Source organism: Euleptes europaea, chromosome 1 (genome assembly GCF_029931775.1).
Source record: "Euleptes europaea isolate rEulEur1 chromosome 1, rEulEur1.hap1, whole genome shotgun sequence".
In the NCBI taxonomy this organism is placed as follows: domain Eukaryota; kingdom Metazoa; phylum Chordata; class Lepidosauria; order Squamata; family Sphaerodactylidae; genus Euleptes; species Euleptes europaea.
In genome coordinates, this window is record NC_079312.1 from 34425082 (window position 1) to 34451698 (window position 26617).

The 26617-nt window shown below is 44.1% G+C and overlaps 1 protein-coding gene across 4 annotated transcripts in view; it reads left to right on the plus strand.

Moving 5' to 3' along the window:
- Positions 1–26617, plus strand: part of PTPRG (protein tyrosine phosphatase receptor type G) — a 669402-nt gene that overhangs the window by 136105 nt on the left and 506680 nt on the right. For all 4 annotated transcript variants that reach the window (XM_056855280.1, XM_056855289.1, XM_056855297.1 and 1 more), the window contains exon 2: positions 18353–18457. In XM_056855280.1, the coding sequence (XP_056711258.1) occupies positions 18353–18457 (105 nt within the window). The remainder of the gene's footprint in view (positions 1–18352; positions 18458–26617) is intronic.

Consider the following 26617-nt stretch of genomic DNA (forward strand, 5'->3'; position numbering starts at 1 on the left):
GTGCCTTGAAAACCCCACCAGAGGTTGCCATAAGTCAGATGTGACTTGATGGCAAAAAATCTTTTCAGAGGGATTTAAATTTTTTTGTTTGAATCAAGCCCATTGATGCAGTCAAATTGGCTTGGTGATGGACTGAGTTATAATAAGATAGTATGTAAGGTCCTTGTCTCTCTGGAATAAGTTCTGTCTCTTGTCTTTAAAAGAAGCCTGGCCTGCCCTTTTGATTTTGACCTTGAAAAATTGTACTTACTCATGCCTCACAGCCCCCTCAATTTCTCTGCTGTCAAAAGTCTGCCAAAGGCATTATTTTCCTTACAATGAAGGGCACTGGAGAGAATTCTTCTATATGTGAAGGAGCTATTAAGTAACTTCTGAAGGTCCCTTTTTAGCCTCATTGTTCTGCCTGTTCTTAACTTGGAAGAACTAGAGTGGAGTGAATGCCCAAGTATATAAGAGATTGGTTGGGAGGCTTCTACACATTGTGTACGTGCATGTGTATCTGGAAAGCTGTGATTTTCCTCTGCCTTTCAATATGTATAACAAAGCAAAAGACACAAGCTTGATCCTTACATGTAATGGTGCATTCTTTCTCCTGTGCCAATGGAGAGACATGTTGGATGCAAAAAGGTCAACGTGAGACTTCTCCGTGTTAGAGTTTTTAGGGAGTAGCGTGGGCTCATTTAAGTACATTTTTTGTTGATGACTTGAGAGCTCTACAACACATGAACACACATGAAGCTGCCTTATACTGAATCAGACCCTCGGTCCATCAGAGTCAGTATTGTCTACTCAGACCGGCAGCGGCTCTCCAGGATCTCAGGCAGAGGTCTTTCACGTCACCTACTTGCCCAACTCTTTTAACTAGAGATGCCGGGGATTGAACCTGGTACCTTCTGCATGCCAAGCAGATGCTCTACCCCTGAGCCACAGCCCCTCCCCAACCTTTTACAATGAATACAAAGAACTTTCTGAAGGGCAAAAGTGTACCCAGAAAACTGCAGATACTAATGTTTATTAGACTTATAGCCCATTCTACCAGTGTTTTAGGAGGGATTATTTAAAACAGCGGTTCCCAAACTTTTTGAGACATGGAGCACTTTGCAGGAGAGAAATTCGTCACAGAGCACTAATTTTCACCTAGCACCTATATACTACACCAAATGACAGTAGTATTTTTCTTTCCAGTCTCTTCACGGAGCACTAGGAGATGTTTCGCGGAGCACCAAGTGCTGCATGGAGCACAGTTTGGGAACGGCTGATTTTAAAAACACATCTTCGCATAATCTGTATGCAGTCAGTAGGATTTCAACAAGGGATGCCTCAGCGTATCCTCTGAGGCAGGGGTCCCCAACCTTTTTTTAGCCTGTGGGCACATTTGGCATTCTGACACAGCATGGTGGGCTCAACAACAAAAGTGCTGCCACAAAATGACTCCTGCAAGAGGCAAGCAAGCCACAAAATGGTTGCCACCACTTAACTTCAGTAACACAGTGTAGATTCTTCTACTACGGCGGCAGCTGCCGCAAATGCAGAATTAAAATCTGCATAGCCAATAGGGTTGCCAGCTCCAGGATGGGAAATACCTGGAGATTTTAAGGGTGGAGCCTGAGGAGGGCAGGGTTTGGGGAGGGGAGGGACTTCAGTGGGGCATAACGCCAAAGCAGCCATATTCTCCAGGTGAACTGATCTCTGTTGCCTGGAGATCAGTTGTAATAGTGGGAGATCTCCCGCCATCACCTGGAGGTTGGCAACCCTAACAGCAGATCAAATCTCCAGTAGTCAGTCAGCCCTACCTAGTTCCACCCACTTCCTAAAAACACTTGGCAGGTGCCATGGCACCCACGGGTACCACGTTGGGGTCCCCTACTCTGAGGCATCAGAAAACTACTGCAGGCAATTAAGGAGGTACTCTGAAGTGGCAGCTTGAAGTACCACAGATCTAAAAAGTCCAGGGGTGTTTCTGTGTATGCTCACAGGCTGTTTGACTTCTGGCCATAAAAGCACACATTTTGGTTTCATTTTTGGGAATTCTGTTACCTCGTCAATATCAGTGAAACATGCTGCACCTGAAATGCAGCTGTTTGCAGCATGGACAGTTCCAAAGGCTTTGCTGTGCCTCATATGTATGCCTCCACTTGATCCCAAGAGACTTAATTTTGTTCGTTCACTCATCATAACTTAGTGTGACACCACATTTCCCTGTTTTTCATCTGTAAAATGCAGGCTGTCTCCTAGCTTCTGTGAAGCTTTCTGCACTCTGCGTTTTAAGAGCTATTTCATTGGTGATTGGAGAGGGTTTTAGAAGAGCGTCTGAAGCTGCAGTGAAGGAATTTAGGTATGAAGGTGCTTAAGGGGCTGTAATTTCACTCTAAGGTGTGCTCAAGTCACTCCCGTCCCATGATAAAACTGGCTGCTTGAAGGAGTTTTGGGGAGCTAAGGGTCCAGGCACTGAAAATTAGCAAGGAGAAAATGAGAGGTGAGAGGTTCTTCTTCCAGTAGAAGAACGAGTGGATTTTGCCTGATCATTCCGCTTTACCATAACTTGTACTAATGTGTGTTTTGTTCACACGTGCAGCAGAGTGATGGTGGAAGCTAAGGAAAAATCCACCCTGCCAACTTCTTCTGCAAGCTTTTTGATGGGATCCAGCACCAGTGTGGTGTAGTGGTTAGGAGCGGTGGATTCTGATCTGGAGAACCGGGATTGATTCCCCACTCCTCCACATGAGCGGTGGACTCTGATGTGGGAACCGGGTTTGTTTCCTCCACTCTTCCACATGCAGCCTGCTGGGTGACCTTGGGCTAGTCACAGTTCTCTCCGAACTCTCTCGACCTCTCCTATCTCACAAGGTGCCTGTTGTGTGTGTGTGGGGGGGGGGGAAAGGGAATGCATGCGTAAGCCGCTTTGAGACTCCTTAAAGGTAGAGAAAAAGCAGGGTATAAAAACCAACTCTTCTTGTTCTTATGGCTAAATGGAACAGAACTGAGCTTTAATGGGCTGATAGGTTGGCCGCTGCAAGTGAATGTGCTTGGTTTCATTGTTGTCCTTGTTCCAGATGATTATGAAAAACATAGCAATGCTGTAAATTAATGCAAAAAATTTGCGGAGTTTATTTGAAGTGTGAACTCCTGATATGTCACAGTTTTCATCTACTTTAAGAACATAAGAAAAGCCATGCTGGATCAGACCAAGGCCCATCAAGTCCAGCAGTCTGTTCACACAGTGGCCAACCTGATAGGAAAGAAGAAGCTTTTACTGTACGCTTTAAGCATAAGATGGGCAAGTTTAGAAACGTTATACTGCAGGGGCAGTTTATCTCATGCAAAATTGCTTCTTAAAACTAAGCCAGATAAGATCCCACTGTGTCACGGTCTGCAGGTATGCCAATTTAAGACATTACTGAGTATTTTCGAAGAGGTTAATAGAGATTTTATGAGATTTGAATAGCTGGCAGGGATGGATAACATTTGGATCTAAAGATTTAATTTCTGAGAATCTGTAAATACCTGCTGTTGAAGACGTTGAAGATCCACAGGAGTAATTGGGAGAAAGAGCTAGGTGAAAGGCTGGAGGAGGAAGGCGGGCACTTGGCCAGCCCCCCCCCCCAACATTTTTTTCCATTCATGTCTCCTTGAAAGAAACCTACGCAGTTCTGAGTAGGTGGCATGTCCTTCCAATGCACATTCTTTATATATGTAACTGAGGGGAAAGGTTGTGTTGAAATGGATGTAGTGGAAGAAGCCCATATATGCATGTTTGATCATGTCCTCCTCCTATCGTTCTCAGTGTGGGGATAAAGTAAAAAAAACACACACTCAAAGATAATCCTGCTTTTAACTGCAGAAAAGAGCAAGAACCTAGTAGCGCAAAAGCTCATACCCTGCCAGAAATTTGGTTAGTCTTTAAGGTGTTACTAGACTCTTGCTGTTTTCTATTGCTACAGGCAGACTAACACTGCTAACCATTGTGATCCTGCTTTTAACTGAACATGAGATCTCACTGATCCTGCCCGACAGAATGTGCTAAAAACTCTATTGATCTCAGACTGGTTACAGTGAACATATGAAGGTGTTTGTCTATGTTTGTGTAGTATATTTTTATCCTTCGAGGATCTGAGATTGGTTGCCCTCCAGAGGAGGACAACAAAGATGGTGAAGGGTCTGGAGACCAAGTCCTATGAGGAAAGGTTGAAGGATCTGGGTATGGTTAGCCTGTAGAGGAGAAGACTGAGAGGGGATATGATAACCATGTGCAAGTACTTGAAGAGCTGTCATAAAGAGGAGGGTGCCAAGTTGTTTTCTGTTGCCCCAGAAGGTCGGACCAGAACCAACGGGTTGAAATGAAATCAAAAGAGTTTCCGTCTACACATTAGGAAGAATTTTCTAATAGTTAGAGCGGTTCCTCAGTGGAACAGGCTTCGTCGAGAGGTTTGTTCTTGAGTAACAAATTACAAAATGCCCGATGTGCAAATGGGGTATTTGTAAAACAGACAAAATTGGAATCTTTTTTTAAAAACATGAACTTCAAAACCAGCAAAGGTATTCACGATGGAATTGCCTTACGCTTCTGAGAGCTCTTATCAAACACATTTGATTGAAAAATTTAATATGAGACGGAACAAATGGGAAGCCGAAGAGAACGTTAAATAAACAGTGCAAAAATCTCATTGCTTCTCCTGGCTGTGGATGTGTGACCAAAGACTGAATCTTTTTAGACAGTGTGTTGGATCTGGCATAGAATGCTGATTGAAATCAGAGAAAACTGGGCATGAGGATTCTTTAGCCTATGAACTCTTTATCTGTTGTTTCTCATAGACAGCAGGTATAACAGCTTTATTGTTAAGAGCTGCTTTATTTGTAGTGGAGCTGTTGGTGGTGGGCGATGGTATTTGTCACACATGAATATATGGGTTGTAAGTGTGAACGTTTTATTTGACACTTGAGGCTCTTCAGCTAGGAAGCAGCGGTTGGCTTACAGCTTTTGAAGTGTGTGCACTATTAAAAGCAATACCTTATTGTTGGGCCCTAAAATATAATTTTAAGCGTTCTCACTGACTTGTTTCCCCACCTATACACGTGACCCTGCTCCCTAAAGCCCCAAATGCTTTTGCAGTTAACACTACATCTGTTTGCTGTTTGATTCTCCGCCATCTTTTCCTCCTCTCTCTCTAAGAAATGGATGGTCTAGTAGGGCTGTTCTGCACTCAAGGCCTGAGTAAGGGATGTTTATCTTCTTTTTTTTTAAGAAAGAAAATGATTTTTTAATCCTTTGACACAAATGTAAGGTCCAGGGCCCACATTTTAGGATGGATTCACAGGTACCTGTAATAGTCCGTTCTTGTTTCTATTTATTTATTTCATATATTGCTGTACTGCTTTTCTACAAAGCTCAAAAATAATTTCCAGTGCCAGCCAAAGTCAAACAATTTAAACCTAGTTGGACCATAAATTAAAGCAACATTGGAATGTTTCCTGACAAATGACCAAATTAAAACCATGTTAGGTAGAAGCCCACCTAAATATTGCTAGCTTACACTGCTGTCTGAACTGAGCATGGGAAGAGGCCTCCACTGGAAGCCCTTTCCTCAAAGACGGGGCTGGCACAGAAAAAAAAAATCTTGCCCTTGTGGTCTTGGATCTGGTTTTCAGCATATTCGCCTTGCCAAGAGCAAGAGGTATTTCCCCTTGTAACACATGCAGTAATGCCACACTAGAAGAAGAAGAGTTGGTTTTTATATGCCGACTTTCTCTACCGCTTACCGGCTTACAATCACCTTCCCTTCCCCACAACAGACACCCTGTGATGTAGGTGGGGCTGAGAGAGCTCTTAATAGAACTGTGGCTATCCCAAGGTCACCTAGCTGGCTTCATGTGGAGGAGTGGGGAAACCAACCCGGTTCACCAGATCAGCCTCCGCTGCTCATGTGGAGGAGTGGGGAATCGAATCTGATCCTCCAGATCACAGTCCACTGCTCCAAACCACCCCTCTTAACCACTACACCATGCTGGCTCCCAACAAAACTAGCAAAAGACATGGTGTTTTGGGTGGCAGACTCCTATATGCCATCACAATGATCCCCTTCTGATTTGTCCCTGACATGTCCCGGGCGACTGGCATGTTCAGGGATGACCAATCAATGCAAATTCACCATCTATTTTGTTATTTTGCTACTTTGAATGTAAGCCCTGGGATGTAGGTAGAGGGGAAGTTAGAAACTGTGCATTTAATATTTGTGGTTAGTAAATGTGGCCTGTGTGGTTGGGGTGCTTCTGTCTGCCATTGAATTTGTTGTCTTCAGAAAACTAGCTGTCTTTCCGTTTCCTCCTTCTTTTGTGTTTGTAGCTTCAGAGAGCCATTTGGCAGCAGGGAGTTTGTGAAAGCTCACAAATTAGAGCACGGATGAGTAAATGGTTCTGGTATTGATGGAATGTGTCCTCACTGTCCTGCCAGTTTCTTGCACGGCCAGTGTTCCCAGACCTCTTTGGCTGTCTAAGGCAAACCACCATCTCCTTCATTACAGACCTCTGTGCCAGGGTGTTTGCCAAAAGTTCAAAAATTCATGGAAACGTGTGTTGAAAGATGAATTGGTGAAATATATTTATACACGGAAAGACAACTGTATACATTATATGTGCATACCCAATTAAACTGTGTCGTTTAGTTAGGGCACAAAGTATGGATTTTGTTGGAGCCCTTCTGCCACATACTCAAAATCCTGACTGTACAGTTAAGGTCTCTGAGGAGTTCTCCGAAGCTTGGTATCCTCTGTTTGTTTTTCACGGATTGTTCTCTTACTATTTCTTATTATTATTTCTAAAGGCAGAATCGCTCTTCTTTGCCTTGTTGCTGCTTTATCTTATTATCTTATTTGGATGTTATCTCCCAGCGAGGGGTTGATGAAGCCATACTCTGCCAGATGCTCCTACCTTCTGGTTTCTGTTGCTTTCCATCGTTTTCTGAGGATCCATAGCTTTCCTAGATAAACCTCTGCAATGGTACTCTTCAGCTTTTTGCTGTGTTGCATAAACTAGTTGCTTCTGAATCCAGGCGGGAGCAGACTTAATGGCATATATCCTACTATCCCACTGAGCAAACACTGAAGCATGTCCTAAGGAGGCTTCCTCCTTCCTTAGTGGCTCTTCCTCCAACACTGGCTGGGTGAAGGCTTCTTGGGCTGGAGGAACTTCTTCCAGCCTGAAGTAGGATACATGCCCCTGTTCTGCTGAAAATATGGTAAGTGGATCTGAAAGGCTCTTCCTCTTGCATTAGTAGCCTTGCACCAACGAGTAAAGGCAATGCTATGTTAGTAATCCAGTCCTTGTTCTGTTTGCCTAGAAAGAGAAGCAACCAACATACTAATTGTCTGTAGATCCAAGGATAGTCTGCTTTCCAGCTTCTTGACAATCTGTGGCTCATGACAGTTTATGGTAGCCGGCTGCAAATCTCTTAATTTTGCTTCAGGGTCCCGTCCCCTCATACCATCACACTTCTCTAAAATAATGCAGTTTTATTCTGCCTTCCCCCACTCTTTCATTACTTCCAAGGCTCTAGGGTACACTTCATAAATGTTTTAAACTTAACCTGCATGGTCATGACTATTAAAAATCTGAGATGTCTTGTTTGTTTCATGAAGATACACAGAATTTTATGCTCTAAGGCTGCTAAAAGCAACAGGGGTCACAAAAAACATTTTTTTCCCCAGATTTGACATGGGTTTATGTTAAGAATTATTTATTATAACAGCAGTGGCCAGAGAGGAGGAAGGTGAGGGACTTGGCCACTTGCCTCCTTCCTCTTAGAGGTTTATTTGTTGCACAGGAGCAGATCTACCAGGAACATGTAGTCCAATTGCACTGCCTGTCATGACTATCAGCAGCTTTCCTGGGCCTCTGATGGGTATTTTTCAGTCTTGTTACCCAAGGGCCTTTTGACATTGCAGGGAATGAACTTGGGACCTTCCACATGCAAAACATAAGAACATAAGAAAAGCCCTGCTGGATCAGACCAAGGCCCATCAAGTCCAGCAGTCTGCTCACACAGTGGCCAACCAGGTGCCTCTAGGAAGCCCCCAAACAGGACTACTGCAGCAGCGCCATCCTGCCTGTGTTCCACAGCACCTAATATAATAGACATGCTCCTCTGATCCTGGAGAGAATAGGTATGCATCATGACTAGTATCCATTTTGACTAGTAGCCATGGATAGCCCTCTCCTCCATGAACATGTCCACTCCCCTCTTAAAGCCTTCCAAGTTGGCAGCCATCGCCACATCCTGGGGCAGGGAGTTGCGCAATTTAAATATGTGTTGTGTGATGAAATGTTCCCTAATATGACAAATATAATCAAGCTATACAGTTCAGTTTATTTCAACTCCAGACCAGTGGCCATAATGCACAAATCAAACATAACAGATCTAAGAACATACGCACAATGCCCTCTTACCCTTTTAGATCATACTTTAACTGCAATGGATAAGAATTTTGCCATCAATATAATCTTTTCAATTGAAAAAAAAAGCAGTTATGAAACTGCACATTTGGTTGATCTACAGGAAAGTTTAGAAACCGAGGGTGCCAGCACATTAAATCAAAGTCCAAAATAAAGCCTGCAAACTATATCACCTGCTTTGAATGTTCGTATCCTGCTTTCTTGCTATATAGCACTCAAGGTGACTAACACAATATAAAACCAATATGATAACATAATAAAATCTAACAATAAAGTGATCACAGTAAAACCAGCAATAGGCAGGGGGAAATCCCAGAAGAGCACCATAAAATAATTTAACAGCACCCAAGTGTCTTTTGAAATAAAACAGTCTTTACAAAGTGCCAGAAAGCAAAGAGTGAGATAGCAGGGCAGGCATCCTTAGGGAGGGAATTCCACAACGCAGTAAAAGCTCAGTAGCACAAAGCACAATATGTAGCATCCCTTATACACAACCAAAGAAAACCAAATCAAACCAAACAGTAAGAAAACCCTTACTGCAGGGGTGGCAAACTCATTTGTTGTGAGGGCTGGATATGACATAAACGTCATTTGGTCGGGCTGGGCCCTGCCTTGCCATCCCAGATTGGGAATGGGAGGGGGGTGTCTGCCTTGGCTGGTGAGCCCACAGGGAGCTCACAGGCCCAGGTCAGGACTTGGGAGGGGGGCTGGTTTGGCTGGCTTGTGGGCTGGATAAGAGCTCTCAAGGGGCTGGATCCGGTCCGTGGGCTGTATGTTTGACACCCCTGCCTTACAGTGAAATCAACCAAATAAGTTCATCCATGGGCCAGTGTAAAACCAGCCAAGCTTGACAATAAAATGAACAGTGGCTGAGATCCAAAGAGCTACCACTGGCTCCCCCAAGAGCAGGCATATACTCAGTACAAATGTAGACATGGCTTGGTGGTAGACCACATGCCCTGTAAGCAGAAGGTCCCAAGTTCAGTCCCTGGCACCTCAGGTTTAAAATACCCCAGATGGAAGGCGCTGTGAAGAAGAGTTGGTTTTTATATGCCGACTTTCTCTGCCACTTAAGGAAGAACCAAACCAGCTTACAATCACTTTCCCTTCCCACAACAGACACCCTGTGAGGTAGGTGAGGCTCAGAGAGCTGTGACTAGTCCAAGGTCACCCAGCTGGCTTTGTGTATAGGAGTGGGGAAACCAGCCCAGTTCACCAGGTTAGCGTCCACCGCTCATGTGGAGGAGTGGGGAATCAAACCCAGTTCTCCAGATCAGTGTCCACCGCTTCAAACCACCACTCTTAACCACTACACCATGCTGGTTCTCACGCTGAAAGACCTTTGCTTGAGGGCCCCCCCCCCCCTAATTTTCTGACTTGGTATAAGGCAGCTTTGTAGCTTTCGGTTTGTTGGAACTTCTCTGAATAACAATTGATGAAAAGAAAAGAGGACTGTGCAGAAATGATCATTGAATAAATTAGCATCTGGGCACTTTGAGCTATTGTGGTGTAGAAGGATGCAGAAATAGTAGTGTGTTGAAAGATGCTAATGTAGCCTAAGCAACATGTACAGTGAGGGGAAAAAGTATTTGATCGCCTGCTAAATTTGCCCATTTGCCCTCTGACGAAGAAATGACCAGTCCATAATTTTAAAGGTAGGTTTATTGTAGCTGTGAGAGACAGAATAACAACAGGAAAACCCCCAGAAACCCAGAAGACAGAAGTCAGAGATTGATGTGCATTTTAATGAGTGAAATAAGTATTTGATCCCCTATCAACCAGCCAGATTAGGGTTAGGGTTAGGGTTCTGCTGTCGACAGAAGCAATCAATCCATCAGATTCCAAACTAGCCACCATGACCAAGACCAAAGAGCTGTCCAAGGATGTCAGGGACAAGATTGTAGACCTGCACAAGGCTGGACTGGGCTACAAGACTATTGCCAAGCAGCTTGGTGAGAAGGTGACAACCCTAACCCTAACTGTCAACCTCCCTCGGTCTGGGGCTCCATGCATGATCTCATCTCGTGGAGTTGCAATGATCATGAGAATGGTGATGAAGCAGCCCAGAACTACACGGGGGAAACTTGTCAATGATCTCAGGGCAGCTGGGACCATAGTCACCATGAAAACAGTTGGTAACACACTACGCCGTGAAGGACTGAGATCTTGCAGAGCCCGCAAGGTCCCCTTGCTCAAGACAGCACATGTACAGGCCCATCTGCAGTTTGCCAATGCACATCTGAATGACCCAGAGGAGAACTGGGTGAAAGTGTTGTGGTCAGATGAGACCAAAATTGAGCTCTTTGGCATCAACTCAACTCGCCGTGTTTGGAGGAGGAGGAATGCTGCCTACGACCCCAAGAACACCATCCCCACCCTCAAACATGGAGGGGGATATATTATGCTTTGGGGGTGTTTTTCTGCTAAGGGGACAGGACACCTTCACTGCATCGAAGGGACGATGGACGGGACCATGTATCGTCAAATCTTGGGTGAGCACCTCCTTCCCTCAGGAGGTATTTTGTCCCACTCCTCTTTGCAGATCCTCTCCAAATCAGTAAGATGTGTGCAAACCTGGTGGCCACCTACAAGAAACGTCTGACCTCTGTAATTGCCAACAAGGGTTTTTGCCACCAAGTACTAAGTCATCTTTTGCAAAGGGATCAAATACTTATTTCACTCATTATAATGCACATCAATCTCTGACTTTTGTCTTCTGGGTTTCTGGGGTTTTTCCTGTTGTTATTCTGTCTCTCACAGCTACAATAAACCTACCATTAAAATTATGGACTGGTCATTTCTTTGTCAGAGGGCAAACGGGCAAATTTAGCAGGGGATCAAATACTTTTTCCCCTCACTGTAGCCTAAGTGGGGCTTCCCCCACCCCCCGCCCAGTGGGGGATGTGTTGGTGCCTGAGATTTTTGCCTGTAAAGTAGAGACAACAAAACCATCTATTCCTTAGCCTCAGATATATCGAAGCGATTGAAACTGCAGCTTGCACAGAGAGGGGGAGAGAGCAGCCGCAACGCAGAAGGTGTGCGCCGAGTGGATAACCTTGGCTGATGCCAAGCAAGGAAGCCAAGCCATGCACTTCAGAGAAATTTAAGTGGAGAACTCTGAAATCTTCCTTCTCCTCGCTACATGCCTGATGCATGCCCAGCGGCCCAGATTTGTGGCTTTCTCATAAGTCCCAGTTTGTTGTGGCTTTCTTCAGGTGAATCTGGTTTTTAAATGACCGCCATTTCCCCCATCATGTTTCCCTCTTGCTTTCTAAATTTTGATACTGGATGATGCTTTGTCAGTACAGTATCCACATATTTGGAGAATAGTGCGGAAGGATCTGCATGAAGCTTTCTCCAGTATAGTTATTTGGACTATAGAAAGAGGATTGAATGTAACCACAGAAGGGAATACGGGGAGAAATGTACCCCTCAATTTGGGGTGTGGAGTTGATCTGAACTGTTCTTAGGTTCAGTCCCCATCCTCCACTCCCTAACCACCTCCTTGCTTGTGGTATTTCATTACTTCACACTACTGCACATTGTGTAAGGTACCCTGAGAAAACACATTGGAGCAATATTACAGCCTTCCCCTCCAGCCTCAATCGTCTTTCTGTTGTGAGGACCCTTGGGCAGGATTATTCCCTTGCGTGTTAATAGCTGCCTACCTGTTACAAAGTTAGATTTGTAGTTGCTGGGGAAGTCTATCGGTGAGCAGAGTAAAACTGCACATTTTCAAAAGAGCGTCAAATTTTTAATTGCATAAATAAGATGCTGACTTAAGCAAGGGCTCAATTTCACACCACTAAAGTAAAGGATTCATAAAGGCCTGGATTTGCATAATTTAATTTTCTGCACAGAAGATACTGAAAATCAATACCATGATTCATAGCCATACCATAGAATTGCCATGCTTCCATTCTTTGACTACTCAGGCTGTGAGTACAAAGGGTTTTACAATTGATTAAATTTTGAGTGCTGACTGAGTGTTTTCTCTGTGGAATCTATAAACTGTTTAAACCTGTTCGCTTTACCCTTGTGCCAGAGAAAAGGCTGGAAGGCATGTGACTGAGAAACTATTATCCACTGCATTTCCTTCTGTGTGTGTGTGATAAGTGGCAACCATCTTCCTTTAGGCCATGTTGTTTCATTTTGGGGTAGATATGAGCATCCTTGGTATGCATTTGCTTGCTTTTTCCTGTTACTACCTCTCCTTGATGGGGTGGGGCAAGAGAGGAAGAGGAGAACTGGGAAGAAGAAGAAAACCATTGAACTCTAAGGTTGCGTCCCCTGACACAAGGATGAAACTCTATTCGTGTTGATATTTGTGTTGGTGCAGGGGTTTGTGCAGCTCTTCAGTTGGTACATTATTGTTGTGCCATCTGTTTTGACTCTGACTTCTCTAGGTTTGGTCTTCTGAGCTGGAGGGACTGGGGAATTGAATCCACGCAGGTGAGCTTTGTTCTCTGCCAGCTCTTTTACTAGGGTTGCCAAATCCTTCTTTGCCATTGGTGGGAGGTTTTGGACCCTGAGGAAAGCGGGGCTTTGGGGGAAGGGACTTCAATGCCGTAGAGTCCAACTGCCAAAGCGGTCATTTTCTCCAGCTGAACTGATCTCTGTCGGCTGGAGATCAGTTGTAATAGTAGGAGATCTCCAGCTATTACCTGGAGGTTGGCAACCCTATCCTGTACTATTTGTCGAACCTTCAGCAACTGCCCTTGTAGGACAGGTGACATAGAAACTATCGAACACGTATTGTTCAGCTGTCCATTTTATCATGGGGCTTGTATTAGACTTATTGATCCCCTGATCAGTGGATTCCCAGATATGTCAGCTGAGTTCCTAGTTTCTGATGGGGGAAATTCCTCATCTTTCGCTCCCCACTGCTAAATTCTGCGCCATTGCAATTAAAATGCGCAAAAATAGGGTGGAGAAAAACTGTTAAAACTCTTTCATACTTCAATATTTTTAGTAATCTTAAGTTGGCAAGCCTCTTTTGTGTCATGCACTAATTTTGTGTATCTTATTAATACCAGATTTTTATCAATTTTTGTAATTTGTAATAGTTTTTGCAGTTTTATCAAGTTGGACAATATGATATACTAACTTCTGGCTGGTCAAATAGACCATATTAATAAACTTGACTTGACTAACCTTCAGCCACTGGCAGGGTGCTCTAGGGCTTTTCCCAGTGGAATTGAATTGGCAGGACACCTCAGTGACATTTCAATCTTTAGCACTGATCTGATTTTTCTGTAGCTTCCACAAAGGGATTCTGCAAGTTAGGTGAAACTCTGATGAGATGCTTTTATTTCTTAAGTAGCCATTTGCCGTGAGGGCTTAAGCCATTCTGTTTGACCCATTCTGCCTACCCCCTTAGAATAGCCAGCCAGAGGTATTAATCTCCTGGTAACCAGAGAAAGAAGCGAGGAGATGTGACCGTGGAATGGAGCCTCTCAGCAGCAACACAGCAGAGTGTTCCTGAGTGCTAGTCCTCAGGAGGAAAGTGCCCTAATAACCGATAGAGTTGCCAGGTCCCTCTTTGCCACCGGTGGGAAGTTTTTGGAGGGCGGGGTTCGGAGAGGGGAGGGACTTCAATGCCATAGAGTCCAGTTGCCAAAGTGGCCATTTTCTCCAGGTGAACTGATCTCTAACGGCTGGAGATCAGTTGTAATAACAGAAGATCTCCAGCTAGTACCTGGAGGTTGGCAACCCTAATAACCGACTGGCTGGTGACAGTGAGAGTACCCAGAGAGACCAAGGTTCGTGGAGAGGGGCCGGGCTGGGCAGGTGGCCTGGGAAGGCTGAGTAACTTCCTCACTCCCACGCAGGCAGAAATGAAGGCTTGCATGTCCTGTTTTCCCACAGCGCCCAAATAATACACTTAGTTTTGTTTACTCTGAGATTTGTTTTCTATTTTCAACTTTTATTTTTTTTCCCCTACCTCCCAAGTGGCAGGATGTAAGTTACGTATGCAAAGGTGGGATAGGATTCAGAAGTATGCTGAAGTATTGGCAATATTTTGCAGTTTTGCTGGTAGAATACCAAAGAGTACATTTTATATGCCACGTTATAAATAATGCATGTTAAGTTGTTAAAGCGGCAAAATAAAGTATAGATTTGTTAAGAAAATAAATATTTATTTCCCTCAAAATTTCCTGATCCCCCCCCCCCCGAGAGGCAGGAAAACGATGTGTTTTCCCTCTCGGCTTCATGATTTTCTAGTTTTCTACTTCAGTGAATGCATTACCTGTTATCACTGCCAGCACTCTGGAGGCAAGAACAGGTAGTGGAGCCAGGTAGTAAGCAAGTTAGTTAAGAAACAGGAAATCAGGGATTTGCAGCCACGAGGGTGCCTCGTTTTCTACCTGAGTGGCAAGTGAGCCAGGGCAAGCCTGTAAGAAGAGGTTTTATAGGACCAGACAGAAACCTGTCAGTCCTTTGCAACTCCTGATCCCTTTTAAGTTGGTATCTGCAATACTTTCCTCTTACCATTCTCAATGGTAGCTCTAAAGTGCAGCAGAGCACGCCATCAAGTTCCAGCGTAGTGTAGTGGTTGAGAGCGGTGGTTAGGAGCGGTGGACTCTAATCTGGAGAACCTGGTTTGACTCCCCACTCCTCCACATGAGCTGCGGACTCTAATCTGGTGAACCAAGGTGGTTTCCCCACCTCCTACACATGAAGCCTGCTGGGTGACCTTGGGCTAGTCACAGCTCTTTCTGAACTCTCAGCCTCACCTACCTCACAGGGTGTCTGTTGTGGGGAAGTGAAGGTGATTGTAAGCCGGTTTAATTCTCCCTTAAGTGGTAGAGAAAGTCGCCATATAAAAACCAACTCCTTCCTCTTCCTCCTCCTCTGACTAGCTATTCTAAAGGCACAGAATCAGTGTGTGCTGCTGGTGTTTGCTTTTTTAAGATCCCTGGTGCCATACATACATGTGTTTCAAGATACGCTGCCCTTATCCTCAGATCTTGTCTGCATTGAGAGCTTTCCATACTGTTGTTTTTTTGCAGATGCAGTTGTTGGAAAAGGTGATATTCGTGTTGGTGCAGGGTTTTGTGCAACTCTTCAGTTGGTACATTATTGTTGTGCCATCTGTTCTGACTCTTGACTTTTCTAGGTTTGGTCTTCTGGGCTGGAGGGACTGGGGCATTGAATCCACGCAGGTGAGCGTTGTTCTCTGCCAGCTCCTGTACTCTTTGTCGAACCTTCAGCCACTGGCAGGGTGCTCTAGGGCTTTTCCCAGTGGAATTGAATTGGCAGGACACCTCGGTGACATTTCAATCTTTAGCACTGATCTGATTTTTCTGTAGCTTCTACAAAGGGATTCTGAAAGTTAGGATGTAAATTAAACAGAAATAATTAAAAGTTCTTTTTTTAAAAAAACTGTCCATATTGTTCTCTGTTCAGGTAAGAATTAAACACTAATTCGATTAAGGTGGTTTGCTTGCAGAGATTTACCATGATACGCAAACCAGAGGCCATTTTCAGCGGTGAATCCAAATGGACGGTTGGTTGACAGTGGTTGGTAGACAGTGGTAAGAGCCAGCATGGTGTAGTGGTTAAGAGCGGTGGACTCTAATCTGGAAAACAGGGTTTGTTTCCCCACTCCTACACATGAGGCCAGCTGGGTGACCTTGTGCTAGTCACAGTTCGCCCCAAACTCTTTCAGCCTCACCTACCTCACAAAGTGTCTGTTGTGGGGAGATAAAGGGATTTGGTTCTCCTTAAATGCAGAGAAAGTTGCCATATAAAAACCAACTCTTCTTCTTCGAATCATAGAGTTGGAATAATAAACAGATCATAGATTTGAGCAGTAGTTAAGAGTTTCCGAGAGTAGTGTAGCAAGCCACAGTCACTCAGAAGTGGGTTATTGTTACTAGTTTGAAATAAGGGTTTTGATGGAAAGATTAGTACAAAAGTATTTGGAGTTAAGAGTGGAGGGAAATAACTGAATGGGAAATGGAGGCCCCCCACAGAATTCACAGGGTGGAGAATGGCGGTACAAGGAAAAGAAAAGGGCCACCCATGCTTATGAACTCGAAAGGCCGTGGAACAAAATCATTGTGGTTGCTCTCTGCTTGAGCCGGGAAGTGCCCAGCTACATCACATGGGCTATGGTGGGTCTTTTGGGCCTTGGCTCCATGGGAAGTGCCACACATCAGCCCCGAGGAGCCCAGGCGGAGCAGAGGCATTGCACTGGCTCTCCCCAGAACCACCTCCTTAGGTTCTAGGCTGGGACAGCCTGCAGCAACCCCTCTGCAGAGGAGCAACAGGTCTCTAGGAGCTGCAGTAGTAGCACCAAAAGGTGTTTGTGACTCCGTGCTTTCCCCCCTTCAGCCACACAATGTCATTGGGTCTGAAAGGGTCTGACCCTTTGTGGAGCCTCATCCTGGGGCCAGTTCCCCCCATCCTTGGCTGTAGGCTCAAGAGTGAAACAAGAAGCAGGCAGCTTCCTTCCCTGACTCCTAGCTCCGGCTGGCTGCCTTTCACCTACATGCTGTTCTCTGCCTGCCGGCTATCCCTGGTAGCATGACAGTGATGGGTATGAGGAAAGGAGGAGGTTATGTAGGGTCTCACTCCCACCCTGTCCATTCCTCAGTTTTGCCACCCTGCAAGTCAACACTGCAGCCTCCAACACTACCGGAGGGTGTAATTGCTTCTGGGCCAGGCTTTGCCCCTCTATTTCTCCCATAATAGATTTACATTTATTTCTCATTTTAGAGCAAGTTAGTTTTCATTTAATGTCAGTAGATCCTGCAGCCGTGTGTGGTGTCTCATGAACTAGAGCTGCGTTACATTTTCAGGCTAGCTTTATGGCATTTGTTAAGTCGCACACCTCCAGTTTTGTTCAGCCAAGTGTTCAGAAGCAATAAACAAAGATTTGCATGCATAAAGTAGTTCTCACTAATACTGAGCTCTTACTCAGGAAAAAAAACTCCTAGGAATGTTAATAGTAAACAAATATCTAGTAAATCGTATAAAAGCTCTGGAGGCATGATACAGGGATCTTTTCCCTCTTTGTTCTGGTTGATAAATCCAGGGTAGTTAATTTTTTAATTTTTTAAAACAAGCGAGCTTTGTTCTCAGTTTGACATCTGGGTTTTGATGTTGGGAGGACTTGGGAAGCTAGTACATAATGAGCAACTTTAGCCATAGAATGTCTGGATCTGGATTTGCACTAGAAAATGAGAAGAATCTCCTTGCTGCTAAGGATGAAATTGCTGTTTTTTTGCCTTGCCATTTAACAGCCTTCTGATTAGAAGCTGCACGAAATGTTTTGATTTCCTCAAACCAAGCAAGGGTCAGGCCTCATAATTCCTCAACACAGTGGGTGATGTGCAAAAATAAGGAATCTTTGAAAACCCCATTAACCCTGCCAATGTCCTTCTTGACAAGAAGGAATAAGAAGACATCGTATGATGTTTTTACGCTGCAAACGGAATGAGTGTCCTGCAGATTATTCAGTAGCTGCCCTGTTACACTGTCCTCAGCAGTGCTGTTCAAATTGGCATATGACTACTCAGGGTCATAGAGAAGGCACGTTGTGACCCCAAACACATCTGGGATTGACAGTACAGAGGACGGGGGAATGCTGGTTTTTATTCAGTCTCACAGCTTCCTTTCTCCAAAAATCACCGTTTTCCTGTCAACAGCTGTTTCATCCCAATTTGGTCAGAGTGGTTTGGGAAGGGGTGTGGGTGTCTGCCAGTAAGGAGCAGGGAGCTGTGTCTCACAGATGATTAATTCATCAGTGTAATAACAGTGCCTTGAGCCTCGTATTTTCAGCTGCGAGGAGCTCATGGTCTCCGCTGATCTAATAATTCTAATAATGCCTAAATGATTTAACTTTCACTCAGTTGATTGTCACCCGGCTAATTGCTTCTGCTCCTTTTCCTCTCCTCAGCTTTGACTGAAGGTTATGACGGCTCACTGCACGAAAGCAGACATGGCAGTTCAGCGCAAATACGGCGGCGGAAGGCATCCGGGGATCTTTATTGGGCATATTCAGGTGAGTTTGGGCTGGATGGGACGGAGTGATGTGTGAAATGAATGCCATCAACCACAAAGCTACATGCTGAAAGCCAGTTTGCCAGAATCCAAAGAAGAAATATATGCTCATACCAAAGACATTTGCTTTTGATGTTGCAGCCATTTCCAGTGCAAAGGAGAGCAGCCGTTGCTTCTTATCAGAAGCAGCTTGTCTTCTCAGCAGCAGGAAGCACTGGGGCACAAACAGGAAGTGAAGCTCTGGCGACATGTGAGGTGTTCTCTCATGCCCACATTGTGTCCCTTGTTTGGCGTCTGTCTATTGCTTCTGATTATTACTATTAGTGAAATACCAGTGATAATTTCCCTCCTCTCAAACAGGGAAAGCTGGGGGTTGGTTTGCTTTTGCAGTTTTTCATGGCCATGGAAGGATTGTAGTGAATTGTTGTGAACCATCTTTCCTTCTATGGTATTGTAATTTCTTTCTCATGGTCAAGTGTTCTCTTCAGAATTCTTGCCCTTGTTCACTTCCTGTCCATTACATTGCCCTGTTCCTGTCAGTTGCATTTCTAATGGGTTTCCAGTGTTGAGTACCTCCTTCTAAGCAATGAAATTACCTGCTTTACAACCCCATTCCTCGGCTGTTATGATAATTTTCTTGTAACCCTGTCCCCTCTCACGCAGCACACCTTCCATTCCCAGTCCTAAACACCTTGCTGTTGTTGCTTTGCCAACCACAACTTCTGTTCAAGAATCTCCTTGGTTTTTTAAATGAGTACAAGAGGTGTTTTTTCCCCCTTTTGGAACGCTTTTGCAGCAATTGCTGGGTATAGATATAACATTTGCTTAGCATTGGGGCTAGGTGCTGTGTAGAAGTGACACAGTCCATTCCCAGAGGAGTATATTGTCAGTTTAACCAAGCAAAGGTGTGGTAAGGGGTAACACATCCGGCAAAAGAAGGGAAGCCCAGGAGAGGGTTAGGCCAGAGTCTGAGAAGGCAATGAGCCCAGTGAAAGGGGATATGGAAAGAATGCTGAAAGAGGGAGTGTAACCGTCAGTTTTGTAGAATCAGGAATTCGAGGGCTTGGTGCCTCAGTGTCCCAATAAGTCACACCAAGAGTGAAATGAAATCAAGTTTATTTGTGCACAAATAAAGGCTGACTGCTGCTTATTAGCAAAAGGCAGTAGCCCCGAACATTATTTGGGCTCCTTATACCCTACAGATTGATCAGTTGATCAACATTCATGTTGAAATTACATTACATCATATTGCATACATTACACATGCATGCTGAGATCTCCATCCCATAATATTCATTGGGGTTACTCATCATAATACTACTCTCCACCTTGTGGGTGTGGTTTTTAATATTATAATGAGGCCTTTGGGGTAACCTTTCCCTGGAATGTAAGCTGGGTGTAAGGGGACTAGGAAATAATACTGAAAGAGGGAGTTTTCAAGAGAAGTGGGAGAATAACCAAAAGGCCAGGTAGAAGAGCCTGTAATGGAAATGAAAGCAGGGGAAAGCCGAGTAGAGAGTTCCACTTGCCCATTAACTTACAAGGGAAGATGGCTGAAGTTTAACATATTGATTTGAAATAACCAGTCAAATGGCTGAAGTCTTCTACCTGTACATAAAAAGGGCAAAGTAGAGATGCTCAGAAAACGAGGCTATCATACTTTGGTCACAATGTGAGAAGACAAGACTCGCTGGAAAAGACAATAAGGCTAGGAAAAATTGAGGGTAGTAGGAAAAGAGGACGACCCAACGTGAGATGGATTGACTCAGTCAAGGAAGCCATGGCCCTCAGTTTTCAAGACCTGAGCAAGGCTGTTAACGATAGGATTTTTCGGAGGTCTTTAATTCTTAAGGTCACTATAAGTCGGAAGCAACTTAATGGCACTTAACACATGCACTCAGAGATGCTCAAATTCTTTGAAGCATTAACAATTCACCATTCATTCATTGCTAGCACTCTGATCTCCAAGGGTCTCTTGTTCTCTTTTTGCCTTGCAAGTCTGGTCATACAAACAAAATACACATCAGTATCATTTGTCTAGTGGACGGCTTCTGCTTTAAACTTTGCAAGTAGGGTTATAGGATTAAAATATATTTGGGCATAATCCAGCTCACTACTGAGCATGAAAAATCCTGTTCAAACCAACAAGGCTTAAATTAACTTAACTGGTCTCTGGAACTGTGCCCATTGTCATGATAAATCTGCATTACATCTTAAATATTTCTCTTTCCTAAAATAACACAGTACAGCAGGAGCCGAGATTTAAGTTAATAAACTGTTGAAATGGATAGCCCGCTTCTACCTGTTTGTCTTACAGGAATGAAAATGGAACCTTAAGTGATGAATAGCACATTTATTTTGTTTTTATTACTGGAAAAAAAACGTGCTGGAAAGATTCATTTCATCCTTTTTACCAGAGGAAAAAAAGACTTGACAAAAGCATTTAGTCGCATATTTCAAAACTCTTTGAGTTTATATTTCTGGTTGTCTCACTGCTAACTGGCAATGAATAGTATTAGGTTTCTCTTTGCAAGGGAAATTTTCTCCTCTTGCAGGATTTTTAAATTGTGGATCTCCCTGCCCCAAAATGGGGTGATGGCTGCCAACTTGGAAGGCTTTAAGAGGGGAGTGGACATGTTCAGGGAGAAGAGGGCTATTCATGGCTACTAGTAAAAATGGGTACTAGTCATGATGCATACCTATTCTCTACAGGATCAGAGGAGCATGCCTATTATATTAAGTGCTTTGGAACTCAGGTAGGACAATGCTGCTGCAGTCGTCTTGCTTGTGGGCTTCCTAGAGGCACCTGGTTGGCCACTGTGTGAACAGACTGCTGGGCTTGATGGGCCTTGGTCTGATCCAGCATGGCCTTTCTTATGTTCTCATGATTTAAACCCTGGTTTTCATTTTGGCGACGGATCCCCAGACTCTCCCTCCCCATAAAAACATCTTTGACTCTAACCGAGAGATCATCTCTTGCCCTCACTACTACCTGTAACAGGATACTGTGATTTCATTTCATTTTTGGCCTTGGAACTCTCATGATCATTCTGAAGCTGGTGGCCCATTTTGAGGTTCCTTGTTTTATTTTCTGATGAGTTACGCCTGCCTCAAATAGATGGATGGACACGCAGATTCTTTTATTGTTATAGATGCATGGTATCAGTCAGACAAGTGATTTTTTTATGATATTTGGTTTGGATGAGGCTGATATAGGGGGGCAGGTGGAGTTTTTGTCGGGTGCCCATGGTGGCTCTCGGCAGCCCTGCCCAACTGGAACCCTTTTTTGTCACTATCACCGATTAAAATAAGGCATTAATAGGGAGGCAGGAGAGCTCTGCCGTATCAGTTCTTGCCCCTAAACCAAGGGGATTTATTGTTATGTTGTCCTCCTGGAGTCAGGTGAGAAAAGCAGCCTGGAATGGTCTTGTGTGTTTTCCTTGCCGATCGCTTTGTGATGATAATAGCATTAGCACAGCACAATTTGCAACTTCTTTCCAATGAAAACATTTTTAACCATTGTCAGAAGACACTTTGGAGGATATCCAGCTGGCATCAAAGGCACTCTGTAGAGTTACATAGGAAGAGGGCTGCATTGGAGTAGACCCTCAGTCCCAGCTGAGCAGCGGCAGATGTCCTCATCTTTGGGGGAATGGGAGATGGGTTTTGTACCTTGTCTTTCCTCTCTGGAGCACCTGCGTATTGACCAGCCACAGTCTAGCTCTAGAGAAGAACTCTCACAGCAGCCTTTATACCATTCTCTGATATTGGATATCTTTTCTGAACAGTGGGGTATAATAGGTCCAGTTAAGGTGACGCGGCCAAGTGATACCTACGTCCAACCACCACCGCCAAACAACATATGGTTGACATTAGGAAGAATTTTCAAGACATTAGGAAGAATTTTCTAACAGAGTGGTTCCTCAGTGGAACAGGCTTCCTAGGGAGGTGGTAAGCTCTCCTTCCCTGGAGGTTTTTAAGTAGAGGTTAGATGGCCATCTGTCAGCAATGCTGATTCTATTATCTTAAGCAGATGATGAGAGGGAGGGCATCTTGGCCAACTTCTGGGCATGGAGTAGGGGTCACTGGGGTGTGGGGTGGGGAGGTAGTTGTGAATTTCCTGCATTGTGCAGGGGGTTGGACTAGATGACCCTAGAGATCCCTTCCAACTCTATGATTCTGTTATTCTATTAATTGTATAATTCATTTCCATGTGAGGCTTAAGTTTTATTAATACTTTTATTATTCATACAGGCGCACAGATCTTCTCGACCTGTGGTTATTTACAACTACCACTGCGTTTTAGAAAAGGGGCAGAAATGTTGTTCTTTGCCGCAGAAATTAATGCTTTAACTGGGATTCAAGGGAGAGTAGTGGATGGGTCTCCCCCTCACTGGAGGTTTTCAAGGAGAGGCTGGGCAGCTGTCTGGTCAAGATGATGTAGCTTTTGATTTTTTTTTTTTTTGCAGTGAGCATCAGGTGAATGGCCTACAAGATCCTTCCAACTCTGAATCTGTAAAATGGCTGTGGTTGGGTTAGTCTGTGTTGTTGTACTTGGATCTCTTCTCTGAAGTACCACGCTCGTGTAGGGAGAGGCTCTGGCTCAGTAGTAAAGCATCTGCTTGCATGCAGAAGGTCCTAGTTTTCAATCCTCGGCATCCCAGGATCAGGTCGCAGCTGGTGTGAAAGACCTCAGCCTGTGACCCCGGAGAGCTGCTGCCTGTCAGAGCAGGCTTTACTGAGCTTGATAGATCAGTGGTCCGACTCAGTAGAAGGCAGCTTCATGTGTGTTCAGATATACACATATGCTATTGGTTTTCCCTTGTAAACTTGGAATCTGAGAACTGTTACACTAGCACTTCCCGTCCCCTGGGGGAGCTACAGCCAGTAAGACCTCCCTGAAATGCATCCTTGCAATGCATTTGCACTTTCCTCATTTATAGCAGCAAACCCCCGTTGTAACAGGATTGTAACAAAACATGTAGCGTGTGAGTTCAAGTCTTATTCAAAGAAAAGGAACTTCTGAAGTGGTTCACCGTGCTCTGACATCAATAATGTACTTTAATGTTTGATAGTTTTATTCTAAAGAGCTCCCACATCCAGTTCAGGTCTCCTAAGAATTATTGGGGATTCAAATATCTGTTTCGTTTTCAGGCAAAATTCTGATCTTTGAGTTCCAAGCGTGAGTTACGGAGGACTAATCAATGTTACATTCTCGAGTTTAGTCAGGAAACTAATACCTGGGGCGGTAACTGTGAAAGAAGGAATCCCATTGAGAGAAAAATGAAGACCAAGGTCAGGGGACATAGGCCAAGTATTTTTAAATTGATTAAAACATTTCTGTTTTAGAGAGGATCTTTTCTCCCAGTTTACAAATGAGCCTTGCAGGTATCTCAGATACCTTCTTCTCGTCTTCCCCCTGCAGCAGTCGCAGCTACATTAGGGGCTGTATTTCTGATTCAGCGTTTCACATACTGTGAGGAAGGAGACCAGAAATATTAAAATTGCACCCATTATGATCTGGAATGTAGCACAATAAGTTAAGGCAAGCATCTATCTTTCTTCTGTCACTTTTACCTTCTCAGCATATTTTGGATACACCTTTAGGCAGGGCCTTCCTCCCCTTCTCTTAGCTTGTGTACTAATGAAGCCCATCTTCAGAAAGGTAGGAAATTTCAGAGATCCAGCTGGCCAGCAACAGTCATGGGAGATTATTGGTGTATTAAATAGGAGTGGGCTTTTCAGATATAATTTATGTCAGGGATTTGCAAACATTTTCTAGGAAGTCTGGTGTCATAAGGCATATTCTCTCCCTTTTTTCCTCTTCAATTCCTGCTGCAGAATCTGCCTGAGGCCATGGCTACAGTTGCTGACAGGGAGGAATAGGTGTTAATGCATAGCTTTTTAAAAATATTTTTTTTTAATAAACCTGTTCTTAATGCAGTTTAGCAGCTGGGGGCAAAAGAGAGCTGTCAAACATTTTTAATCACTTGTGCATCAGCCATGAGGCATCTGCATATCCGTGGGGCCGGCCAAGAAGCAACACAGCCAGGGCAGGGAGGGATTGCTTGTCAGTAAAGCTAGTTTCTTCCACTGGGGAGTACCTTTATCCTTGCTGGATTGCTGGGCAAAGCGAGGCAAGAGCAGAAGGCGAATGCTTGGAAACATTCTTCAGCTGTGTAGACCTATACAGGTTGAGTATTCCTTATCCGGACATCCAATATCTGGACTGACCTGAAAACCGGGCCATTTGAGCCGGCGTGCAGGCAGATCCACGCCACCCAGAACAGAGTACAGAGGAGACAAGAAAGAGGATGGGAAAGGGTGGGGAGAAAATAAAACAGAAGCCAACTTTCCTTCAGGGGAGGAGGAGACTATCACTGGCACTCCTGCTGGAAGCTGCTTCACTCTCCATGCCTCAGGCTGGGGACCAGATGTTCCAAAATATTCCAAAATATGGAAAGATCCAAAATACGGGCCACTTCTTGTCCCAAGCAGTCTGGATAAGGGATACTCAGCCTGTACTGGCCACCATGTTTTCTCTTCAAGAGGATAATGCATGAAGCAGTCCTGTGTCCGCCAGTCACACTGACCAAGATACTGTTCACCTTGATAGATTTCCAAAGATTAAATTTTAAAATAAAAAACTTTGGAGATCAAGATTCTCTCAGAATGAGGATTCTCCACAAATCGCCTAAGTCTGTAGATCAAAGGTGATCTAGAAAGCAGGTGCCTCCATTTTCGTTTAGGTCCGGAAGAGTATCTGTATTAGTCAGTTGCTGCAAACATAGACAGGAGCCTAGCTGTACCTTAAAAATGAAGAAGGGTTTTGTCCAGCATAAATGTTTATGGATTAGAGGCCCACTTCATTGTATTTGGCAAAGTGGGGCTCAGTAGTCCCGTCAAAGCAGATTCTGGAATAAAAACCTTGTTGTTCTTTGCAGTGCCACTAGGGTCCCATTTCCTTCTAAGGAGCTTTGGTTTTCTTTATCACTTCAAGTTTAGTCACTTTGATGTGTCTCTTTGGATAGAAAAAGCAGGATATGAATTATGTAAATAAGTGTTCAGGAATAAGTAACAAAGCCTTGTATTAAGGAACATCTGGGACACTGTGCAACTAGAGAACAAATAAGAACCAATTAACAGGCCTAAAATAGTTGACCTGGGACTTTGGATGCTGCAGTTTGCCAATGGAATTTTTTAAAGTTGTCGACAGGCTTATAGAATAAAACATCCCACCAATCTGTTTTCTCTTTTGCGGACAGTTTTAAGATTATAAACAATGGCCGCGTGCACAATAGTAGATTTTAGGACTTCATTTTCTGTGGAGTTAGTATTCAGGCTGCAGTGGCTTCCTTTGGTGATGCACAATGTTTTATTGTCTGTCCAGTTGTATTTGTTGATATAGACGGGGAAAAAAGGACTAACTCTGGGAGGTGGGATAAATATATAGATCTTTATTGTTCTGAGGGAACAACCAGGAAGTAGGTGATAAAAAAACTGTGCCTGTGGCAAAAGCAGTGCATTCAAAGATTTTAAAGAACACTAGATCACTTGAGTACCTCCTCTAGGGAAAAGTGTCTTGTCTTGGTTGTTTTGTGGATTGCTGTGAAAAGCTACAAAACAGGTACTGTTTTGTGCCTTTTTTTGCTTGTGGGGGGTCTCGTGGGGGGGGCTGATCTTTCTCTCTCTCTCAAAAATAAAAAAGGAAAATAGATTACAAAAAGTCCACAGTCTTTGAGCCCAGCTCTTTAGTGCCACTTAGGTATTTGCTTTATATTGCAGATTGAACAACTTGAAAATTAACAGAAGCAGATATTGGGCAAACTGCAAAATTCATTTCGGAAGTGGGCTGTGGGGAAAACCCCTCCCCCTGAGTCACCTAAAGAGTTGAGGGAATCTTCGCCTTTCCTTCCCATTTGAAGCAACTGAGGGGCGAGGAAAGGTTGAAGGCAATATTGTTAAGGCGGCAGTGTCTCTGAATTGTATTTTACGCTTCTCTCTGTGGACAGTTTGGAGGGGAAGGAAAGGCTAAGCCTCATACTTTGCTCTTTCCTCCTGCGGGAACTTTTTTTTTTTACATATATCTATGAGGTATAGTGGTAGAGCAGATACTTGGCATGTAGAAGGTCACAGTTTCAGTCATTAGCATCTCCAGTTA